This window comes from Diabrotica undecimpunctata, chromosome 3, assembly GCF_040954645.1.
Source record: "Diabrotica undecimpunctata isolate CICGRU chromosome 3, icDiaUnde3, whole genome shotgun sequence".
Classification (NCBI taxonomy): domain Eukaryota; kingdom Metazoa; phylum Arthropoda; class Insecta; order Coleoptera; family Chrysomelidae; genus Diabrotica; species Diabrotica undecimpunctata.
In genome coordinates this window covers 32,864,288-32,889,999 of record NC_092805.1, presented here as the reverse complement: position 1 = coordinate 32,889,999, position 25,712 = coordinate 32,864,288, and the positions used below count along the sequence as shown (strand labels likewise).

Sequence of the window (25,712 nt, the reverse complement as noted above, 5' to 3'; positions counted from 1 at the left end):
TGTCAACAACAACGTTATTTAAAACAATAACACTACTTAAACACACAAAAAACTGACATTTGTCTGTTTACATTATGACTTAACGCCCACAAGTCCGGCACTTAGGGTGCCAGAAGCCAACTGACATGATATCGTTCTCTGAGCCTTTGCTGTCAGCAACCAGCGTTACAGATTTTTAGTATAATGTTCATTTAACCTGCCTACCAAATTTTATTCTATTCGGAATATGCCGGCGTTACATTGATCGCATATGGTTACTATGACCGTGCTACACCCATGGGTGTATGTGGCAACTCTACAAAACCTTAAAATACACCCATGGGTGTAGTTGGCAATGAACGTGTTAATAGTATAATAATATAAACTTTTTTGCATCAAAATTTGTTCAAACATATTTACCAAAATCCCTCCGTCAAAATATTTGATTTTCATACTTGCATTATTGAACATAGTATAGTATAGTATAAATATAGTATAAGTATAGTATAGTATAAATATAGTACATAGTATAGTATAAATTATCAATGACTCTATTTTTTCGACTTGTTTATTTACAATATTCATTGGCAAAAAACAGTTGACGTTTAGGTTTTATTACTAATTGGTATAAAAATTCTTCAAATATGTTAATTCCATCTGCCTCATTTGTAACGACAATTCAGACATACAATATATATTTTAAATTTGAGGACTTTAATAGTTATTTAACCAACAAGTCTATTAATAAGGGCGATTAACAATTGAGATATTTTAACGCGTGAGCGAAGCGAGTGCATTTTGCAGATTTTATAGAAATTTCCGGAAATAACGAAAGATCTACATATTTTGGTTTTCTTATCAGGAATTTTAACCAATAACATGCTACTTAAATCATCAAATTTGATAATTTTTTAACTCTTGTTTCCTACAAGCTCCATATATTCCAATAATTGCAATAACCTTAAAATAAAAGTATTATAAGTAGGCACATTTGTTATAATTTTAAATAACATACCTTTATTAACAAATACTGTACATCAGAAGCTCCATTTAAAAAAGTTTTATTTCATCAGGATGTAAAATTTTAGATTTTTTGTTTTTAAAACTTTCTGATTGCCTTTTAGATAAGCTCGCAATTTCGGGTAGTTTTCAATATTAACATTATTTTTCAAAGTTATAACACTTCTCAGAATAGAATATATTGCCCATAATGAGGATGGTTTAAATTTCTTAGCGATTTCTCCAAAATAAGCCAAGAGTACGTGTTCAGAAAATGAATTTACATTATTTGTTGTACGCCAATCCATAAATTGCTGATATACCTTTTCATATCTTTCTCTAGATTTTTCTGGTAATAGGTTCTCGGTAGTGTTCGCAGCTAACTGCATAATATTGGGTGGTGTGCTAATAAATTCATCTTCACTATTCGATGAACTCATTTTATTTATCTGTATTTAAGTTACCACTATATTTACACTGACAGAATAATAATTTTTAATCTGTCAAAATACGTCTGTTTATTCGTTTCCATGGTAACTCGACCAACTGACTAACAAAGCTTATGTGATATTACACATTTTTATAGAACTGGAGCGTATTTTTTTTATTACGTGCTAGTAATTACTTCTAGTAGACTACTATTATTGTCAATATCTGTTTTGATGTATTTACTTAGCATCCAATAGTAGGTAATATACAATTTACTAGTAAGAGAGTAGAAAAAATAATATTGTTAATATTTTTGAGGTTTCTTTATTGGATAAAATAGTTCAGTTGATTATAATGAACTACCTGTCAAAATGGCTGACAGGAAAATAATATCAGCATGTAATCGGTTTTCTATTTGATTACCTTTTTTACCTATTTTTAATTAAAGTTATGTTTTTCCATAGATAACATAAAAATGCCACGAGGAAATGGTTTTAGAACCACATCTACTTCTTTACGTTTTATTTCCTGTAGTATTAATATTTGTATATTATCATATAAAAATGATTTTGTACACAATATAATTTAGTCAACATAATGGTAATCATTATGCTATTTTTACATTTTTATGTAGTCCAGTTGTCAGAGAGTTGACCCTTAAAAATCATACGAACAAGCTGAATTTTGCAGAGAATATTAATTTTGGGATCCCAAAAAAGATGCAAAAAGTTTACTACTTTCACCCCGGGGTTTTCCCCCAAATCCTCCCTCGCACGGGAGTAAAAACACAAAAAATCGATTTACCAAGAATCTGTACACCTGTACAGATTTGTACAGATCTGTAGAAAAAATGTTTCAACTAAAAAAAGTAGCTGAGATAATTTTAAATAAAAATGTTTATGAACATTTTTTGTGTAGAATGAACCGTTCTCTTAGAAACAACGCTTGAAGCGACCGTCGATTTGCATGTCAGTTACTTGTCCGAAATCAATGTTCAATAAAATTTGAATCAGCTCAACGGTAAAAATTCGATATCTTTTGATCCAAATGTCCTATCGACAAAAATCAAAATGAAGACAAAGAGTGCATCTTTCGTATGCAGTTTTTGTGTTTTGCCGAGAATAAACTCAGGTTTTATAAAGGTGTTAAATAAATTAACGTGGCACGATGTTTGCCATTTTTTTACTATTCTCGTAAAATCAATAATATTGATCACTTTCATTGACCAGTTGTAGTAAAATTTTCATTTTTAGAGATGAATATTAAAAATCTATGACATGAAATTTCAATTTTGAGTCGTGCTAACAAATATAAGGCATTTGAAATATGAATAAAAAACGCAAAATATTTTGGATCGTTTGTTGTGTGAAAGTTTAAATCCAGCGTTTTTTAAGCATATTTCAAATGCCTCACATTTGTTACCAAAACTCAAAACTAAAATTTCATGCTATAGGTTAGGTTAGGTACTCTCTAACCTCTAGTAATCGAAAGTTTATAGTGACCAGTCAATGAAAGGGATATATTGTATTTGTTTCGTGAGAATCATAAAAAATGGCAAAAATTGCGCCACGTATATTTATGTAACACCTGTATAAAATCTGAGTTTATTTGCGGCAAAATACAAAAACTACATACGAAAACTAAAATCTTTACCTTTAAAACGCATTTTGATTTTTGTCGATAGGTCACTTAAATCAGAAGATATCGAATTTTTACCGTCGAGCTGATACAAATTTTATTGAACATTGATTTCGCACGCGTGCCCGACATGCAAAATCGACGGTGACTTCACGCGTTGTTTCTAAGAGAACGGTTCATTCTACACAAAAAATGCTTATAAACATTTTTGTTTAATATTATGTCAGCTACATTTTTTATTTAAAACATTTTTTTCTACGGTATACACCGTAGTCTTGGTAAATTGATTTTTTTTCGTTTCCCTCCCCCCCCTGCGAGGGGGGTGTTAGGGGGAAGCCTGGGGGTAAAAGTAGTAAACTTTTTTGAATCTTTTTTGGAGTCCCAAAATTAATATCCTTGGCAAAATTCAACTTCGTATGATTTTTAGAGGTTCAGTGGCATTTTCGTTACTGACGACTGGAGTAAAGGCTTAATTAAAGGGTAAATGGTAAAAAAGATGGTCCCACCAACCGATCACCGAATATACTGGCTCATGTATATAATTTTTGCGGTTTCTATGTATGCACCTCCTGGAAAATCTTGAGGTTTGAATTCGACCAATAACGGTAATTGTGACGATTTAGTTAAGATATTTACCCATTCCGGAATTGAATAAACCATGGTAATAATTTTTTAAAGTTTACAAATTAATGCTCACGGCTGATATTCACAAGGTAATAGTCGAATACAACTTCCGATTCATACCCATACTTGTTTTGTTCGATTTGAAAAATTCAACTCACCCTAATATGTAGTTAAATCAATATACTTTCTTAAATAACGTGTTACTACATGTAAATATTATATCTTTTGTAGAGTTCTGAGATTTATAATAGTACCCCAGATGAATCGAAAAACTTTAAAATTAAGAAGAACAGTCACAGTCACAGGAAGTTACGAAAGCGAAGTAAAGTGTAATAAAAACATTGTAGGAATGTTGATAATATCCATTATTCAAGTTATTTTCTTCTACACCAATAGAGCATTATGTCCAACTTATCAGATAGAAGCTGCATTAGTTTTTACGCCATTTAAAAGGCAAGAGATTTATAGATACGTCACGTATATATTTTTACATTCAGAGTAAGTATTATTCCTTTATATCATTCTATTATTTAATCTTCTAGAATATGTTCGGAGTCTACACTAATAAAAAGACCCCACCACAAAAGATCAGGTCACTTAACAAATTAAGAAAGAACTGATTAAACTAGTGGGTGACTCTATTAGTCGCACTCATACATATAAATGAAGCAATTTTTAAAAACTAAGCAAACAATAATTTAAAATTAATGGATGGCAAACGAAATTCTAGAATTCATACCAAAAATGAACCCACAAAAAATCGCAACAGACATACACATAACAGCTTATCATATACTCATTGTTAAAGTCTTAACACAGCCCCAGTAATTTCTCATCATTTTTGTTACAATTATTAATAAAGCACGAAAATATATTCTATTTATTTTCGATATATCAGTTCAAATAAAACGAGTTTTTTTGCCTCGTTCGTTTTCCGTTGAAACTCCCGCTAAAACAGGTTGCTTCTTTTGGTATCTAGACAAACTTCGATATTATTTAACCACCAATTCTTCTCTTCTCAATATAAAAAGTTATCATTTTTACGACCACAACTGGTCATAAATGTTTTTTGCTCGTACCAACCGTTTCGCTAATTCGTTACAAAAAACAAGATTTTGTCTACCTCTCTCTCTTGTCGTTTCCTCATTGCTGAGGATCGTGATTTCCTACAATGCGGGCTGTCAATTCTCTCCATCTCTTGCGATTTTGGGCTGCTCTCATGGACTCGGAAAACGTCTCTCCAGTGGCTTTCTGTACTTGATCTGACCATCGGATAGGTGAGCGTCCTCTGCCTCTACGTCCTTCTACGTTTCCGCATACAATTAATCTTTTTAAGTTGTCTACCTAGAACTGCGAAATACTGTTTACTTCTCGGAACTCGTAAAAGGGCAATAAATCTTTTAGTTTTATTGTTTTTATCATTATGCAGTTTCTTCGTAAATGTATAGAAAAAGTGGCTTTATAGAACCCACCGTTTGGGACATTTAAGTTCGTTAAAAGTTGGCGGTTCTTTTCCGTATAAAACGTTTGACATTCTTAGACTTCATTCTCGGCCCTCGTACCAAAACTCCTCTCTCAGAAAGTAGGTACATCTCAAAATTTGTGAAAAAATACACACGCTCTACATAAACGTCCGTACACAGCAGAAAATAGTAGAAAAAAAGTAAATAGTAAAATTTTAGTTAAATACTTTTGTAAATAATTATCTTTTGTAACAGTGCAGCGTACAATAAAGTGTCCTTAAATTCATGAAGCATTATTATTACCAGTTCGACTTAGAAAATTGTTTCGACGAAGGATTATTTAATCCTAGTCTACATACTTAACCAGTTCCGACGTCTGGACCGCTACTTGTGTTGTAGAAAGGAGACAATTCAGAAGACTTATATAAGAAAAAATAGAAGAGAAGTAAAACAGAAATTGTACGAAGAAAGTAACGAGAGAGGCCAGTTAGTAGCGAAAAATGGCAATTTTAATCTTCAAAAGAGATTAGAAATCAGAGAAATAAAGGGTACGAACAATACAAAAATGTGTAACACAAATGTTGGATAATAATCATAAAATAATGCTGGACATTAAGGATAAGCTAAAAAGATGCCAGGAATGTCTTCAAAAACTTTTCAGAGACAAAACACTAGATTGAAATCTTCATCGATTTATATAATAGGTATCCATTAAAGGAATTATTCCTAATGATTGGCTAACGTCTACTTTAATTGCATTTTTCAAAAAACATCAAACAGAACAGCAAAAGAAAACAAGAATATCGAAAAATCTATTTAATGAGTCATCCTTCTAAAATGCCTTTAAACTTATACATATAAGAATGCACAAAATATTAGCGAAGCTTCTCTGGAATTGCTATGAAATTTGTTAACATTCTCAAAAAGGGATATTAAGACGAACAACTTTATTATGTGACTTTTTTATTGAAATTAACGTGTTTGGACAGTCTGTTGTATTTTGTATTATATTTAAGAACCCTTAAGCTAGCGGGGACAAATGAGTAGAAGATGTAGCACATAATGCTTTCGTGCAGGCAGATCCTGTGTGGACAGCATATTTTCTCTAAAGCAGGTTAGTGCAAGGCATACGATAGTGTACCACTTTCAATGCTCTGGGTAGAAATGGAAAAGCAATGTAACCTCGGAAACCTTTTTTGGATGGTGCTAGAAAGGTCACCAATGGAGACACTGCGGACGACAGCCAGATGGTTGGTGGAGGGCGAGTCGTGGGTTCGAAACTAGCTTTTGGAACCGGGGATGGGTCCCACGGACGAAATAAGTAAAGATAGGACAGGATAAGATATATTAGAAAAGATACAGAAATAAACAAAAAGATAGATGGGTAAAATTACCAAAGATAAGATAAGATAGAAAAAGGGCACCACTTAAGTTTTTGGGGTTCAAGGGAAAAATTAAGAATCCTTAGAAACGAAAAGAGATAAGGAAAGATATTTAGGTTCTGAGACCAAATCCCAGGAAAGATATCAACAGTTAATTATTAAATAAATTTTGTCAACACACTGCATAAACAAATACTAAATATATAACGTGGACTCCGTCCACCTACTTACCTACGAAAATAATCAGCCTGATCTTTCCTGGTCGAAGGTATAATAACAATTTAATGTAATAAGAAAATATTCATAAGTATTATTTTATCAGGAAACTTATTAGGAGTCGAGAAATAAAATTCATGGATAAAACAAAACAATATATTCAACAACACGATTAAATAGGCGGCTGAATGTAAACACAAGTAAAAAAAATGCACCATCAATTAATAAATGATTGTATACTTATGGAAATACTTAAACAGTATTATGATCAAGAAATACCTTTTCAGATACAATATAATAAAATCATGCACAAATTAAATTATCAGCGAAGAGAGCTAGCTGATTTAAATGATAGTATTTAAAAAAAATTCAACTAAAGCTGATTAAATAAATCTCTCTTCGCCGTTTATGGTATCGCACTGTTTTTAGTTTAATTAACTGTTCTTACTGAATATTGAATATTCGTAATTATTATTTCTGAGAAGTTCTTAATAACTGACTGAAAGTTCGTATGAAAAAATTAAATGTTATTTTAATTGAATTGATAAATCGGTAGTTAACCTTAACTACAGGTGAAGAAATGGTTGACGCAGATTCGTCCAGGATTGAGTAATATGATTACAATATTATTCGCCCAGATAACTGAAGGTAATATGATTACGATGACTTACAATAAATCTCGTTGACTGCTGCCCTATTTCACTGATTCTACTATACTTTACTAGTATCAAGCACTGAAGTTAATCAAAATGAAGATACTTTATAACAATATTTAATCTAATATGGTATAAGATTAGGATATTTCAAAGATTTAAGTGTATACACACTTAAAGAAAAATATCACAGAGAACAGTTAGATAAGCAAGCGTACTTACTCGAAGACTGTCCTGCCCAGAGTCATTTTCGTCCTCCCCAAATTTAACAAGCTTTCAAACAAAAAGTGTGATATCCCCCACTCAAAAATGACAACTTGCCTAAAAGAACGCCAGGCTGTTTCCATTTCTAGGAAGATACCCGAACATAGAAAGGTTCTAGGTAAGTAACGGGACTCTTGTAGTTTGGAACCGTGAGAAAAGGTAGAACCTTTTGAATTAGGTTCTTTTAGAAAGATACTATAAAGAGCTTTTATGACTGTGGTTACCAAAGCTATCAAAAAGGACCCTCGGCCTCTTTTTATGAGTACGACCATCCGTACTTTGAGAACTCCGTGATAGTCGGTATGTTCCAATAAAATTTGCTAAGGATGAGCCAGCCCACCCGCATATCTATTTGCCGATACGTCCATGGGCGTATCAGCAACAGGGGTAAACGGATTAAAAATTATTTACTATTCTAATTATAAAAAAAAATGTTACAACAAGGAATAAACAAATTAATTAGAGAAATTCCTAATAGTAAGGGTCTAAAGCAAGGCTGTTGCATAGCACCCACACTCTTCAAAATATATCTGAATGAGACGCTCTCAGTGTGGAGAAAAAAATGCTGAAATATGGGCATTCCAATCGAAGACGAGAGATTGTACACGATGCACTTTGCTGACGACCAAGCCATTCTAGCCGAAGGCGAGAGCGATATAGACTATATGCTTAAAAAACTGCAGGATGAGTACACCAAGTGGTACCTTACAATTAATATACAAAAAAACCGAGTATTTAGTTACAGGAGAAAAATCAGAAAGCCTACAAACTGAAATAGGAACTATAAAATCAACTGAAGCCTTCAAATACTTGCCGTTAAAATAACATCAAAAGCAGCGAGTAACAAAGAAATACATTCTAGGATTTGCCACGCAAGAGCAGGCACTAGATAGCTTTCGTGACTCTCTGTATTTTTTGAGAAATTATGTCAAATTTCTCAGTGGGAGAATGTCGAGTAACTATTTAATATGTTTATTTAAAAAAATTCCTAATCAGCGCATCGCCTCTCTAGCCGAGGGCTGGTGAAGGCAATTAAATTTAATGAGTTTTTCGTCTGTGAATGTAGGAAATATTGTAATATTAATATTAGGGTTATGTAGATATAGTCAGTCGAATTGTATTATCGAAGCAAACTGAATTAAATAAAACTTTAAAGTCACATTTGTCTATTTTAATACAAAAGTAATTGTTTTGTAATAGGAATTTAATATTGTATTTTTTCGAACCAAGAGTCTCTTGCGAAAATTAAGCGTAGGACATTCCTAACGTAACAATTTGGATCATCTTGGCATGCTGTACTCGATCAAACGCTTTCTTGTAATTAACCAGGCAGGCGTATACGTAGCAGTTGATGTCTCTGCATCTTTGGGTATATTATCGGGGCCTGATGCTTTGCAATCCTTTAGCTGTGATATTGATATTCTTCTAACTCAAAGGTGTAATCTCTTTGGTATTCAAATAGTTTTTTTAGGTATTCTTTCCACGTTGTTTTTTTACTCTATATGTCCAAGAAAATGTTTTCGACAGAATCATTTAGATTTCCTTTGTGTCTCCGGCTTAGTTCACCTGTGAGTTCTTTAACTCTCCTATGCACATTTTGACTATCGTACTTTGACTGTCGAGTTTCTTCGCATTTTTCCATTGCTTCTTTTTTTTCGCTTCTCTGATTTTCCTTTTTATTATTATATTTATCGTTTTATATATCTGTCTGGGTCATTCTTGGCTTTTCTTCTTTCGTCCATTAGTTTGAGGATCTCATCTGCCATCCAGGATTTTTTCTTGATTATTGTATCTACCTTTAAGTGTTTATCCTCTACATTTTGAATTTTTGTTTGATTATAGTTCAATAATAAATCTAATGTCCTTCGTATTCAAATTCTTTCGTTAGAGTAATTGTATGTTTGCATTTTCATCTCTGATGACTGGAGTAATATATTCCCCATCGATTTAGACCGAAGTACAAATAAACATGGATGACCGAGGAGATTCTCGTCTCATCGAAGAAAGGAGATTTTATAAAACCAGAGAGAGAAACATGTATAACGTTATAGCTGTACACAGAAATAAGGAGACAGGTCAGAGGCAACGAAAAGATGCTATAGTGACAGATACGAAGAGATTGAGTAAATTGTAGAGAAACATAAATCTTCATAAAAAAAAAATTAGAAAAATAACAGGTACGATTAATAAAAAAAATATCAAACATACTGCTAGATAAAAAAGTGAAAATAATTCTAGACGTCGGGAAAAAACTTAAAAAACCGGCAGGAATATATTTAAAAGTTTTTTAGGGTCCAAAGAACAGAGCTAGTAGTAGAGAAGAAAGATATCGACAACGATCCAGACATAACAAAATATAAACTATTGGAAGCTATAAAACGAACAAAGAGCAACAAGGCAGTAGGTTCTGATTTTAAGTATCAGTTGAAATAATAAAGTTAATAGAAGACGAGCAGATTGGAATATTTGTCGACTTATACAATATACAGTACAGGAATTATTCCCGGAGATTAGCTAACGTTATAATAATGCCAAAAAAGCTAACCGCAAAAGAATGCCAACAGTGGATAGTCACAAACGTCAAGATGTTGACAAGAATAGAAAAACATGGGTTTTAAATACTATTAAAATTGGAAAATTGGAATATCTGCGACATATTATGAGGGCGAGCATTATAACTTGCTGCAATTAATGATACAAGGAATAATACATTATGTCGTGAATAAAGACGCATCTCCTGGTTAAACAATTTGAGCGTTTGGTTAACTGCACTTATGCTGATCTCTTTTACATGATGATTGCCCAATTTATTGGAGGGGATGGCACATAAAGAAATCAGACATTTTCTTCAATCAATGTAAATTATTTATTCTTCATTTCAGCCAAATGCACTTATACGGTAATGTGATCGTTCAAATTATCATTGGAATACCTTTAGAGATGGTTCACAGTTGGCGAGTCCTTGTTGTCTATATTGTCGGTGCTATTGGAGGATGCTTAACTCATTCTGTCCTAGACAGATTTACGCCACATAATAATGGGTTGGAGACGATATCTACTTTGGTGGGGGCCAGTGGTGCTGTTTTCTCCATAATTACTGCTCATATTGCTTCAGTTATCATGGTAAGTGGCAGCATTGATTTATTCACCCTACAGGTCTTCTAGGCCTTGGACAGAAGTTTATGATTACAATATTACAGTAATTCGTTTACAAATCAATGCTAATTAATGCTAAATGCCAACAAATTTTTAAGTACATAAATTTAAAACTATACTCAAAACATATAAACATACTATTCCTCATTTTACAATTTTACATTATCCTCCATTCCACTCTATCCAGCGTTTTCTATTTTCAATATCTTGGTGATCTTTTCATTGCATCTTTTCCGTTCTACTTTCGGCTATTGGATCTCTCAGTAGAGCTATTTTAGGCATCCTTTTGTTATTCATCTTATAGACGTTTCTCAGTCACCTTAGTTTTTATTTTTATATAGGTACTTGTTACATCTTAACAGGATTAACGCCTTAATTATGTTAAAGGTCTATATCAATAGCTCTGTATAAATAGTTGGTATTTAGGCAAGGCTATTAGGCCTGTTTAAGGTTTCACCAATGAAAAATATATGGTTCTGTGTATTGACAGGTCCATTTGACAATCCTTTTAAAAGGATTAACGCCTTAATTGTGTTAAAAGTCTATATCAATAGCTCTGTATAAATAGTTGCTATTCAGGCATAGTTGTTAGGCCTATTTGAAAAATTCGAAATTGCCAGAGCCACCTTCATAAAAATAAGGAAATTCTTCTGCAACAGAGATATGAGCATCCCTCTAGGATTAAAACTGCTAAGGGGCTACGTACTTAACAAGCTATTATACGGTGTAGAGGCCTGGACTCTCAAACAGAACAACATAAAAAATCGGAATGCAGAGCAGTGACTATACCGTTCTGAAGAGACTTAAGGAGGTCGAAATATGTATCAACGGTTGTTGCTGCACTGTATCAAAACAAAAATCTAATACCGTCATTCTGTTTTGTTATTTACTTCGTTGGAAGTACGAGAAACTGAATTCACTACGAATTTTGACTAGGATGAACGGCTTGTGGAATGCAATTTTAGATTCCCTTGCCGAGTAATTCATCCAGCTGTTTGTTTCGCAAATTTTAGGAAACACAGTGGTTAAGATTTGAATTCGGTTTCGCTAAGTAGAAATCGTTTGATTTCTCTTTTTGTTAACATAAAAAATATTGAAAGTTTCGAGATGTGGTGCTACCGTCGAATGCTGAAGATGTAACGAAATATTTTGCCTACCACATGGGGTATTATTATAAGGGGTAGAAGATTGGGGATAGAAATTACTGGGGGCGAAGATTGGGCAAGCAAAATAAACGCTACTTGTGCGAACGGCACTCAGGGTTTGTTAGGAGAGCTGTGGTCGCGGATAAGTAAATGGCAAGGGGTCGGATTGGGGCAACTACAAAAAAATGAAACAAATGGTCATGAATCTCTTGGGACAAACAAAACAAAAAGAAACAGTAAAGTAAAGAAACAGAAGTAATTTAAAAAGGACGCCACTTCGAGGAGCCTAATTATAACTATTACAACAGCTAGTTGTTACTATCGAAATAATTATTAAAAATGAAAAACATATCTTTTTCAAATGAAACTCAAAAAAGGGTTAGTTAAAAAAATAAACAAAATGTTAAGAAAAAAAATTAACATTTATTTTGTCTTACCACAAACAGTTATAAAAATAAGACAATACTAAAATACTATATAAATAGTTACCAAGTACAAAAATATAAAGAAAAACTTACATGTGTCCTATCTGTTTACAATGGGGAATGGCTACAAAAACTTTTAAAATTGTTACTGCATAGAGGTTAACCTTTTTTAACAACAAAACAAATGAACATCAAAAATAATAAAACGAGCTGTCATAAGTTAACATTAAATTAAAAAAAAACTGAACAAATAAATTGACAGCTAAAGTCAAACCCTAAAATTTTACAATTTATTACATTAGCAATTTTATTATTGCATTAAGCAATTATTACTTTAAGAAAAAAATGTCTGTCTTTACTTTAAAATTTGACACAAAAAAAAGTTACCTGGATTTCACAAAATCACTTTGAATTTTCTGGAACTATTACTGGAACTGTTACAGGAACAAAAAACTACATCTCACACAGCGATAGGACTGACTATTCGTGGTTGAAGTCGGCACTGAACACAAAATATGACTCTGCCTCTTAAAAAACAGGAACAGTTAGAATTAGACTGCATATACATTAATTTGTTACTATTAACTGCTACTAAAATTGTTTTCCATAACGTAAGACGAAGATTTCCATGAAAAGGGGCAAAAACAGAAAACTTTACAAATTCGACGTGAATTTGGACATAACGCTGAAGCCTATCACTCTTGACCGCAGCTCCAGCGAGAGTGATGAAAGATGAAATTATCTTTAAAATTAATTCACATTACTTGGTATAAACAAAACGCTGGGTATAAACAAAACACAAACGGGAATTAAGACGCAAATTATTAATTTGAAAACGCAGTATCGGGCGGTTTGAACAAAGAAATATCGAGGAACATACGCAGCTGCGAAATAAATAAACAACTCTAAGATGGTTTATATTATTAACTCGAGCCGACCTAAGAAAGAATTGAAATATATTTCGGGTATTTAAACTTAAAAGATACGAACTAAGAAACATGGAAAAAATTCTTCGTTATTATAATGCATATGAGGGGATTTCAATAATATATATATATATATATATATATATATATATATATATATATATATATATATATATATATATATATGTATGTATCAAGGCATTTATATATAAAAGAATTTATAAATGCTACAAAGATAAGTTGGGTTGAAAGAGTCACAAAGTTTGAAGTAATGCAAAGGATAGGAAAAGACCCAGAAATTTTGTCAATGATCAAACAAAGAAAACTCAAATATTTGGGTCACCTGATGAGAGGACATAAATACGCATTACTTCAAAATAAATGCAAGGAAAAATAGAAGGAAAACGGAATCCAGGCCGTAGAAGAGGGGTTGCGTAATTTGAGAGAGTGGTTTGGCTCTACCACTAATGAATCCTTTAGGTCAGCTGTAAACAAGATCGGGATAGCCTTGATGATTTCCAATCTCCGATAGGAGTGGCACAAGAAAAAGAAGATTAGGCCTATTTAAGATTTCACTAATGAAAGATATTTGGTTCTGTGTATTGACAGGTCAAGTAACTTTAGCACTAAAGAAACAACTAATACGATAGAATAAAATAAAAGCCTAAAAGTTCTAAAACGAAAGTTGAAGACAGAAACGAGGAATATTTATAAAATGTAAAAGAAATAATAAATTAGACTTACTCACAATCAATTTCGAATTGAATATTTATAAGTTCCTGAAGTAAATCCTGAAAATCATCGAAGAGTACTTCTTCTTCTTCATGTGCCATCTCGTCTAAGAATTTTGGCAACCATCATGGCAATTCGCACTTTTGATACCGCTGCTATAAAAAAGTCAGCATAAGTGCAGTTACGAAGAGTACTACAGAACATTATATAGTCGAGATACTCACATTTCTAGAGGTAGAAATCCCAGCAATACAAAGCCAAGGATCAGAGGAACTTCCAGATATAACCGAAGAGTAAATTAAATCAGTGTTAAATCACCGAAAAATATTCTCAATCTTTTAGCGTCGCTAAGATTGATAATATAAACATTTTTAGTCTGTTTATAAATAACATAAATTGATATTTCTTTTGATCCTTATTCGGCCTATTATATATTACGCAGAAAATAAATATGAATCTTCCACTTAGGTTGGAGGGGAAAGTGATGACGGAGAGTCATTTTCATTGTTTAGTCCGGATTTTTTTTAATTCGTTATTGTTTTTTGTTGTTCGTTTTTTTTTTGTCATCGGAAAATAGTATAAAGTATAGTAGCAGTTCGGAGAAGCAGTTTTTTTTCGGAACAGATAAGATATCGGCATATAGTTTTCAACGCCGTCAATTTTTTTGCCTAATTTCATGAGTTAAGAGGCAACATGGCGTTTGACGAGAGTGTTTATAAGGAACTAGATCGTCTAAAAAAGTCCGATTTTATAGAAATTTTAATATCTAAAAAGGACTCATTAAAAGTGAGTGAAAGTATCAAACTTGTGAAATACAGGTAGACTGATAAGTCCGCTGAAAATGGTGTGATCAACCGTAATATTCTCGAGTTAAGGTTAGAAATCAATAAGCTAACCTGTGATCTAAATTGTGCTTATTGTGCAATATTGAAAGTCAATACTTGAAAGCTTAAACAGTGAACTTACAAAAGGTAACCAACGTCAGGATGAAACTGAAACGCTTTATAATGCATTTATACAAATTATATGAAACATATTGTTGTCTATTTCTTTAAGTTAACATTAATAATAATATTTGTTAAAATCGAAAAATATTCCTTCCAATGCACCGTCGAAAGTTGCCAAATCTTCAGACAAAACAGTTAACCTCATAATACTAATGTCTGCAAATCTACGGAGAAAGAAGACAAACGTGAAATTGAAAACAATGTACAGTCCATTTAATTTACAAACCATAGCACGTCACTATCTACGTCAGAGATCGAAGTTGACATAGTTGTCAAAGTATAAAAAAATCCTGAATCCATTTTAAATCAAATAGGTCACATAATTATTATACTCTTTACAACGACGATTTAAATTCTTACGTGACATTTTTGAAATAAAACACTAATTTTGTTCTAAAAAGAACAGATTTTATTAAATAGGTAAAAACATAAAACAAGAGGTATTCACTTTAAAATTTAAAATAATAAAGTACAAAAAGTGTCAACACCGCAACTGTCAAATAAGTGTTACCAATTTATGCCAAAATTTCACCTTCGTTCGATTACAGTTACAGTGTGTTCCGAATAAATGTTCTTCATAAAAACGCTTTATAATGCATTTATACAAATTATATGAAACATATTGTTGTCTATTTCTTTAAGTTAACATTAATAAAAATCTTTAAATATTAGTTCTACGCGTATATAATAAAATATGTCTAGTGGCTGGAATGCCAGTGTACTGGGCAAAGTGATTTTAAAAATGAACACACCTACCGCCTAAATATTTCGTGTTGGTATCATGTGGCGTCACGGGCTATGACGCCGATGACGTGCAACGGTTTGTAAATTAGATGGACTGTAAGTAAATGTAAGTCAACTACCGTCTCTACATCGATTCATCAACAGTCCAAAATATTGGAGCCAACATAAATGGGGATATTCTAATAACTTGAGGTTTGCAGACCCTTATTGCAGACCGGATAGATCATGCCTGTTAACTTATTCAAGACCTTCAGAGCTCTTGTACGTGAGTTGGCCTTAAAATTAACTCACAACCTCACAAATCCTTTGAAGTTTTACTATATATATATATATATATATATATATATATATATATATATATATATATATATATATTGGTTAATTTATTTTCATTTTTTTTCTCGTATGGTTTATGAAATATTATCTTGAAACATTTTTTTTCAGAATTGGCGGGAAATGACTCATCCTGCAGTCCATCTTCTCATATTTGGCGTCGTTATCGCTATTGATGTAGTCTACAATCTATTCAAATTAACACCAGAAGATCCAATATCGTATGTGACACATGCTGGTGGAGCTGTAGTGGGTTTACTGTTTGGTGTTAACATACTTAGGAACCTTAGAGTTAAGAAGATAGAAAAAATCATTTGGTTCGGTTGCTTGATTACATTATCGGCATTGTTTGCTGTATTCATAACATTGGATGCTGTTATGGATGATCCCGAGATGGAAATAAATACCTTCCAGGAACAAGAGCCTGTTGAATGTCCTTAATTTTGAAAAAAATAAATTTTTTTAATATTTTTTGTGTTTTTGAATGTGTATGTACTACATATGTATAGACTAAGGCGGATCTGTTTTGAAGTGGATGTGGGAGGTGTGGGTTTTTGCAGAAATAATTAGATGATAACGTCAGTAATAATAATTGATTTATCTCAAATATTTCGGGAACATGAATAAAAAAATTAAAAATATTAAAAAATTACTAAAAAATCGATTGTTTCATACTTTCCTTGCTTATAACTTTAAAAGAATGCATTTTGGAGCAAAGACTTAATGAAATAAAAGAGCGACAATTCGATTTTCTATAAGATATGACTGGTTAGTAATGTTTTAATTTATTACCTCTGCTGCAAAATAGCAATAAATACAAAAAAGAGGGAGGAACAAGCCTTTTATTATACTGGTAAACACACAGTTTGTTTTGATACGCAGGTAATTTGGTCTGCTGAATCTAAAAATGCCACCAGATTTGATCCTTCAGATCGTTTTCAAAAAATACGATAACAGATCACATTTCTAATATATAGGGTAATTTAACGCAGCACTACTTGTATATATATATATATATATATATATATATATATATATATATATATATATATATGTATATATATATATATACAGTGTGACCCATTTAAATTGGAAACACCTCTATAAAATTTGAAGTTGTTAACCGATTTTAGTCAAATTTTTTTTAATGTCATGTAATAATAGGTCTATTGCGGGACAAAATATGAAATATTTAGTTAAATTTTTATTTATTTTTCAAATAATTTTAATAATAAACCACTACTAGCCAAAAAATGTTTAAAATAGCATAAAAATTTAATGCAAGTAACGCACTTATATTATTATTAACCTTATATGCTACAACTTAAATCTCAGTTGCCATGACAACGATATTACTGTTTGATATTATTTGTGTCATACAAATTTCAGTGCTAGCATAATATCTGCAACAATATTTAATTCAAATTCTTTTAATAATATTTTGTGTCATGGCTGCAAGATTAAGTTAGAGAGAAAAAATTGAAATTATACGTCTTTTGGGAGATAACAATAGAAGTGCCAGGGAAGTTTGTACAATATTTAATGACAGACATGTGGATCGTCCTAATATTAGCTGCGGTACGGTAAACAAAATAAATAGAATATTTAATGAATATGGTGCAGTATCAAAACTAATTTTAAAAATAACCCGTTACAAAGAAGAAGAGGAAATGATCAAATCATTTTAGATCATTTCAGAAATAACAATAATGCGAGTTTAAGGAATGCCAGTTTATATTTGAATGTGCCTCGAGACAGTATTCGGCGATGTCTTAAGGTAAATAATATTAAACCTTTCAAACCAAAATTCTTATACACATTACAAGAAGGCGACGAAGCAAAACGTTTAGAATATTGTTTATGGGCCCAAGGGGAATATTTAAACAATATAAATTTTCTAAAAAACGTGTTGTTTACCAACAAAGCCACTTTCACTACAAATGGAGTAGTATCATCACAGAATTGTCGCTATTGGACAGCAGATAATCCCCATTGGGTAATAAACTGTAAAAGCCAGTATTCTCAAAAAATCAATGTCTGGTGTGGTATACTGAACGAGCGAGTTATTGGTCCTTTCTTTTTTGAAGAAAACTTGAACTCACAGAACTTTTTAGAATTTTTAAACACCGACTTGTGGGATGCTATTCATGAGCTCCCAATTAATAAACGATTAAATTTGTATATTCAGTTAGATGGTTGTTCTGTTCATTACGCCAGAACCGTGAAGCACTGGCTAAATAAAAATTTTCCGAACCGTTGGATAGGCCGGGGTAGTCCGTTGATAGATTGGCCACCCAGATCTCCAGATCTCACAATTTTAGACTTCTTTCTCTGGGGAGTTATCAAACAAAAAGTTTACCAAACCCGTCCAAGAGACGTAAACGAACTTCGTGCAAGAATTAGACAGGCATGTGCAGAAATTACTCTCCAACAACCTAAGAAATGTAATTAGAAATATTCATAAACGCTACGACAAATGTATCCAATTAGATGGTGGATTGGTAGAGGCAACTAGGATTTAAACTAAAATTATGTTTCCATGTTTCTGTTACTACAGAGTGTTTTTTTTTTAACGTTAATACAGAGTGTTTTTTTCTTAGTGAGTTTTAAAATTTTAAGTTGTCATAAGTTTGTTATTAATTAATATATCTTAATGAAATTTTTGTAATAACTATTTGAAGCCACTCTAAATCCAGTGACGTAGAAATTTTTTTAATAAAAAAATCGCTAATACAAATTCTCCATTTTCGACGAAGAAAAAGTATCGTAGAATGCCCTGAAAATTTAACTAAATATTTCATATTTTGTCCCGCAATAGACATTTTATTACATGCCATTAAAAAAAAAATTTGATTAAAACCAGTTAACAACTTCAAATTTTATAGAGGTGTTTCCAATCTAAATGGGTCACACTGTATATATATATATATATATATATATATATATATATATATATATATTATCGAACGTTGGTGATCATATTGGCGATAATAACTTTGTTTACGGCGGCTCTAAATAAATTAGCGGTGGTCTCTTGATACCATTCTCGGAGATTTCGGAGCCAGGATGTTCTTCTTCGGCCTGGACGTCTCCTTCCGGCGATCTTACCCTGTATTATGAGGTGTAGAAGATTATACCTCTCAGGATGTCTCATTACATGACCGAAATATTGTAGCTTTCGAATTTTTATCGTTTTTATTATTTCTGTGCTCTTTTTCATTCGATGTAAAACTATTTCACTTCTTATTCGATCAACCCAACTTATCCGCAATACTCGTCAACAATATACTTACAAAAGTCATCACACATATCTGCCAAAAAAACTTAACTTTTCGTCTAACCTAACCAGCATCGCAGCACAAATCTGTTATTCGGCGTCACATAATAACGGTGAAAGTTATTTCAAATAAAAAAAGAAAAAAAACTTAAATTTATACGATTTTCAAACGCTTTAAAGGACGGTCCCTTTGAAGACTCCAGCAGTAATTTGCCATCACGTGAGTATCCCATCTTCCCTGATAACCCTTTCGCATTCGCGGATGACATCACTGTACTGGTAGCGGCCCAGGATGAGCCAGATATCAAATACCGGGTTCGGAACACAGGCCGCGTCATAAAGAAGTGGATGACGGGGCTTCAGTGGATTCAAAGGGGAAAAGGAACAGGCAAAGTGTTGAATTACAATGTGCTTGTGCATGTCTAACATCCAAGAAACATGTAAAGCACTTAGGAGTGACATTGCACCAGAATGAAAAATGGGAGGAGCACGTGCGGTAGGTGGCCCGAAAAGCTGCCAACATTGGGGAACCCAAATCCGAAAGGAGGAGGGTCTTACACTACGCGGCACCAGTCTGGAGCGGGGCGGTAGAGATAACGGCCTATAGGAGGCTCATGACACGAGTAGACTGAACAAGTTTATTGCGAGTGGCATGCGCCTACAGGACTGTGTCTGCGGCAGCTTTGTAGTCCATCACTGGATGTGTTCCGTTGCATGTTTTGGCGGTGGAAAGAAAAGAGCTCTATGAGAGAAGAGGCCCAAACCTTACTATGGCCAAGAGAAGACAGGAAAGGGAAAGGTCAATTGAAAGATGGTAAGAAGAATGGAACAACACGAAGGATGTGGCACAGTGGACGAAAATGCTGATCCCGAACATAAGAGATTGGGTGGACTGTGGCCACAGGCGACTGGATTATTTTCTGAAGCAGTTGCTCACATGACACGGATGTTTTAGGACCTACCTCTCTAGGTTTGGAAAGGCTGACACAGATGAATGCCTATAGTGTATGCACTCGTACACAGTGACACATACGATGTTAGAGTGCAACAGATGGATAGTAAAAAGGAACAGAATGGAAAAAGAGACAGGTGTGAATTTTGTTACAGTGAGAGAAGTGATTGAGAGAAGTGATTGAGAGAATAATTGAAAATAAAGCAGGTTGGACTAGTGTGCATAACTATATCCGTGCAGTGATCAAAAAAAAAGAAGAGGAAGAAAGACAGCTGGACCAACGGCATAGGTAAGAGGAAAAGATGCTGGAAGTTAAAGCTAGAAAAGTGGGCCAGACTTTATGAGTTAGAGTTTATGAGTTTATGAGTCAGACTCTGGGGAAGGAGGAAATTCCCGTCTGGGAGTGATGCCGTACTAGGAGCGATGAGGGTCTTCTACGTGCTACCTGGAACGAGACAGGGAGTCTCCTTGCTGATAAATGGAGTATGGATGTGGATGAATGGAGAATGAATGAATAAAGGTAGTGCTTCGGAAGTGATGCCGGCCTTACAGCGGCCATTCCGCTTCCCGGATCGCTGGATGACAGAAGAGGGTCTGGTTTAGCAGGTAGGCGTTTGGCGTAAACTCGGCGACGAGAAGGCATTTTAAAGTACCTCGAGAATTATCGCCGGGAGTACAAAGAACGAATCCTGCTCTAAGGTCAGTAAGGCGGCGTCTTAGACTGAGATGTCTTTTGAAGATTCCAGACCTCTTCTCTATAAAGACGAAAAAAAAAGGTTAGGATATGTCCAAGTATGTCGATTATTACGATTAATGCCCTTTATATTTACAAGACAGAAATAGCAATCGTCAAAATGATTTCTTGGTTCCCTCCATACCATTGGAACACCAAACTTTAAACATTTTCGTTGTCCTTTCGTCCACTATCGCAAATTTAAGACAAGTTTTGCACACTAAACGTGGAGCTCAGAATTTATCTTGATCTCCTAAATGAACACCAAAATAGGCTTGATAAACCCTTTTTATAAAATTACAAACTGGTTTTCTACTTTCCTTTACAATGTACTCGCCACATATATGTAGCAAAAAACGTCCGGTTATTCACACAACAACGCCTGCTTGTAGAAGCCATGGTTTTCAGTTGTCAAAAACAAACTCTTGCAACGAAACTCAATTTTACAATGGAATTCAGTCGACTTTATAGGAATTTATTAAGACCATTTTAGAGAAAATACTATTTACTTATCGGACAATAATTAAGAAGTAATTAACGCTAATTTCAAGTTATTCAAATGGGCATTACCAATAAGTAGTCTTTAATTGGATTAGAAGTCATTAGTAAGCATTTGTCTTAGAATTTTTTAAGTTTGTTTATAAACATATTGCAAAAATAGTGGTTAAATATACATAAATGTAAGAATATTTAAGTATTTTTGATGATTATGTTATATCTCGAAAACTAGAGCTGGCATAAAGAAAAGATTTGTATTTTTGGAATTAGCACAAATGTATTAACCAAAATCAGTTGATTTTTTTTTCGGCAGCAAGACATATTTTTTTTGTTGGTCTGTGATTCAACGTTTTCCAACCACATAGATTGTGCACTTAAGACCTTCATAATTTGCCTGGAAAATCTTTATAACACAATAAATCTCATTACAATAGATTTTTATATTATTTCGCATAATAATTTTGCAATCTATTTTTTTAAATTGAATTTTTTTAAAATCTTGCACAACAAAAACTAGTCTGTATAGAAGTTTGCCAATTTTTTTTACTTATAAAAACGAACTTATAGTTGACTTTGGTATACTTGCTTCAAATATTTGCTGTTGTATTTTAGATCTGAAGCCAATACGAAGATCTCATAATTCTTGTATGCGTCCTCTGGGTTGTTTTGGAGGATTTCCACAGCCTTAGGTTGAAGTGCCAATATGAGAGCTGTTGGCTTCTGTTCATACGTTCATCCATTATTTTGTGCATCGGCTTAGAATTGTCTTCTATACACTCGCCAGGAGGTCCCGCCGTCAAATATAGGAGGTTTAATTATTCCGTTGACATGGGGAACAAATCACTTCTGCTTTACCTTTAACTCTCAGTTGCTTGGTCGTTTTAATTTATTGGCGGATATTTTCAAGAGTTCTCGTTATCTCATCATGTCTTATCCCTATTAGACCTATTGTTACTTCAACTTTTTTTAATCATGTCTTCTTTTGTCTCTTCGATTTCTCTCTTCATATCTTCTTTTGTGTCTATGATTTCTCTTTTCATATCTTTTTTTATCTCTTCGATTTCTCTTCTCATATCTTCTTTTGTTTCTTCAATTTCTCTTTTCATATCTTCTTTACCCACTTTTGAGGCCTCTATTATTGATAAAAAAAACTCATAAGCAACTCTGTGGCTTCTTAGCGACGTTTCTCTTCAGCTTTTTTTCTTCCTGACGACGTATCTCTTGAAGTACCACTATGAGAGCTGTTGCCTTCTGTTCATACGTCCATCCATTATTTTGTGCAGCGGCTTAGAATTGTCTTTTATACACTCGCCAGGAGATCCCGCCGTCAAATATAGGAGGTTTAATTATTCCGTTGACAGGGGAACAAATCACTTCTGCTTTATCTTTAACTCTCAGTTGCTTGGTGGTTTTAATTTCTTGGCGGATATTTTCAAGAGTTCTCGTTATCTCATCATGTCTTATCTCAAATAGACCTATTGTTACTTCAACTTTTTTAAATCATGTCTTCTTTTGTCTCTTCGATTTCTCTCTTCATATCTTCTTTTGTGTCTATGATTTCTCTTTTCATATCTTTTTTATCTCTTAGATTTCTCTTCTCATATCTTCTTTTGTTTCTTCAATTTCTCTTTTCATATCTTCTTTACCCACTTTTGAGGCCTCTATTATTGATAAAAAAACTCATAAGCAACTCTGTGGCTTCTTAGCGACGTTTCTCTTCAGCTTTTTTTCTTCCTGACGACGTATCTCTTGAAGTACCACTATGAGAGCTGTTGCCTTCTGTTCATACGTCCATTCATTATTTTGTGCAGCGGCTTAGAATTGTCTTCTATACCTACACTCGCCAGGAGGTCCCGCCGTCAAATATAGGAGGTTTAATTATTCCGTTGACAGGGGAACAAATCACTTCTGCTTTATCTTTAACTCTCAGTTGCTTGGTGGTTTTAATTTCTTGGCAGATATTTTCAAGAGTTCTCGTTATCTCATCATGTCTTATCTCAACTAGACCTATTGTTACTTCAACTTTTTTTAATCATGTCTTCTTTTATCTCTTCGATTTCTCTGTTCATATCTTCTTTTGTGTCTATGATTTCTCTTTTCATATTTTTTTTGTCTCTTCGATTTCTCTTCTCATATCTTCTTCGTTTTCTTCAATTTCTCTTTTCATAATTACTATTTAAATGGGAATAAGCCACAATTAAAGGTTAAAGTACGTTTATTGACGTTTCAATTTCCACTTCGGAAATCGTTCTTAAAATACAAACATTAGTCTAATGTTCTCAAAATACTAATGTTTGTGTTTTGAGAACGATTTCCGAAGTGGAAATTGAAAAGTCAATAAACGTACTTTAACCTTTAATTGTGGCTTATTCCCATTTAAATAGTAATTATGAAAAGAGAAATTGAAGAAAACGAAGAAGATATGAGAACATACTTTAACATGCTACATTAAAATTGCTTCTCTTTTCATATCTTCTTTACCCACTTTTGAGGCCTCTATTATTGATAAAAGACTCATAAGGAACTCTGTGGCTTCTTAGCGACATTTCTCTTCAGCTTTCTTTTCTTCCAGACGACGTCATTCCATTGGGGTAATCATATCTCGAATTTCCTTCATCTTGGTCTCGCTTCTTGTTTTTATCATTCAAATTCTCGACAATAACTTGTTTCACTTAATACGACTTTTTCCTACACCAATTTTGTTAAGTTTTTCTTTGGGTTCAGGGATTAAGTAAAGTACACATAGTTAAAATCAATTTATTTAACTCAGTTACTACAAAAAAAGCTCACTAACAATAGCTAAATAACTAAATAACATCATCATCAGTGGCATTACAGCTCGTTATGAGCCAAAGCCTTCTTCAGAACAATCTTCCATTCGCCTCTGTCTCTGGCAACTCTTCTCCATGCTTTAACTCCGATAGATTTTAGATCATCCTCTATGTTATCTTGATACCTAAGTTTTGGTCTTCCTCTGGCTCGTCTTCCCACTGGTCCTCTTCGGTCGAAAATTTTTCTGATCATTGCATCTTCATCTCGCCTAATTACATGGCTTATCCATCGAAGGCGTGCTAATTTAATACATTTTACAACGTCAGGTTCCCCAAAACTTCTATATAACTCAAAGTTGTAGCGCCTACGCCACAAACCCTGTTCTTGGATTCCTCCATATATTTTCCTTAGAATTTTTCTCTCGAAACGTTTAAGTAATTCTTGGTCGTTCTGTGTAAGTGACCACGTTTCAGACCCGTATGTTAACACTGGCCTTATTAGTGTTTTATATATGGTAATTTTAATTTTTCTTGGTAGTTTTGAGTTTTTATAACTAAATAACAAGTATCTCATTAATAATAAATTATCGTATATCGCTTTAAATAAACACCGCTTTAAATAAACAGATCATAATTTCTAGATTTTGAGTGTCTATTATACTGAAAGCCGAGAACTGCTGACGGAATTTTCGAGAAAGAAAAGAGCTTCGACTCAAGTACAAGACCGTAATTAAGGGCACATAACATATCTTTCACGCCAGATCCAGATTTATTAGATTATATGAACACCAAAGTGGAAAAATTCTTCAACACCAAAGTGTTCTTTACCATTTCTGCTACTTCAGCTACGTATGCAGTGGTGCGTTTGCTTTTATTTCTATAGTCAATGCAGGTTATATTCCACACACATTCATATTATATTCATCACTAATTTTATAGTTTCTGCCTCCGACCACTCCATTTTTTCACAGAAAATATTTACGTCAAAAGTAGTTTTATTTATGCTCGACTACTTGACTAAAAAAGCAAGACTGTTTTCATTAGTTTAGTGGCGGTACAGGTACAGTAGAGGAGAAAGCAGTAGTGGGAGAAGGCAAGTGGTAGATTAAGTATACCACCGTGCTTTTCCCCTCTACCGTAATCAAACCATTTATGTTTAAATTAGAATAGTTGACAGGATAGTTAGTACTCGCCATTCTACTCTACCACTTACTCTCCTAATGAAAACCCGCCTACGAGTATATCTCACAGTATTAAATAATAAATTTAAATAAAAAATTATAGAAAAATCGCAAATCATGAATGCATCTCTAGGTCAACAATCTGCAACTAGAAGCTAGGATTTAGGAGTATTACATCGAGCATT

The 25,712-nt window shown here is 33.3% G+C and overlaps 1 protein-coding gene across 2 annotated transcripts in view; it reads left to right on the top strand.

Moving 5' to 3' along the window:
* The window catches only part of LOC140435539 (rhomboid-related protein 1-like), a 48,424-nt gene extending 31,838 nt beyond the window's left edge, over positions 1 to 16,586 (top strand). The window contains exons 3-5 of one of the 2 annotated variants that reach the window (XM_072524284.1): positions 3,901 to 4,167; positions 10,530 to 10,770; positions 16,227 to 16,586. In XM_072524284.1, coding sequence (XP_072380385.1) covers positions 3,901 to 4,167; positions 10,530 to 10,770; positions 16,227 to 16,556 — 838 coding nt within the window. In that variant the 3' untranslated portion in view covers positions 16,557 to 16,586. The remainder of the gene's footprint in view (positions 1 to 3,900; positions 4,168 to 10,529; positions 10,771 to 16,226) is intronic. The other variant, XM_072524285.1, reaches the window with a different exon arrangement.
* Positions 16,587 to 25,712: the final 9,126 nt, after the last annotated feature.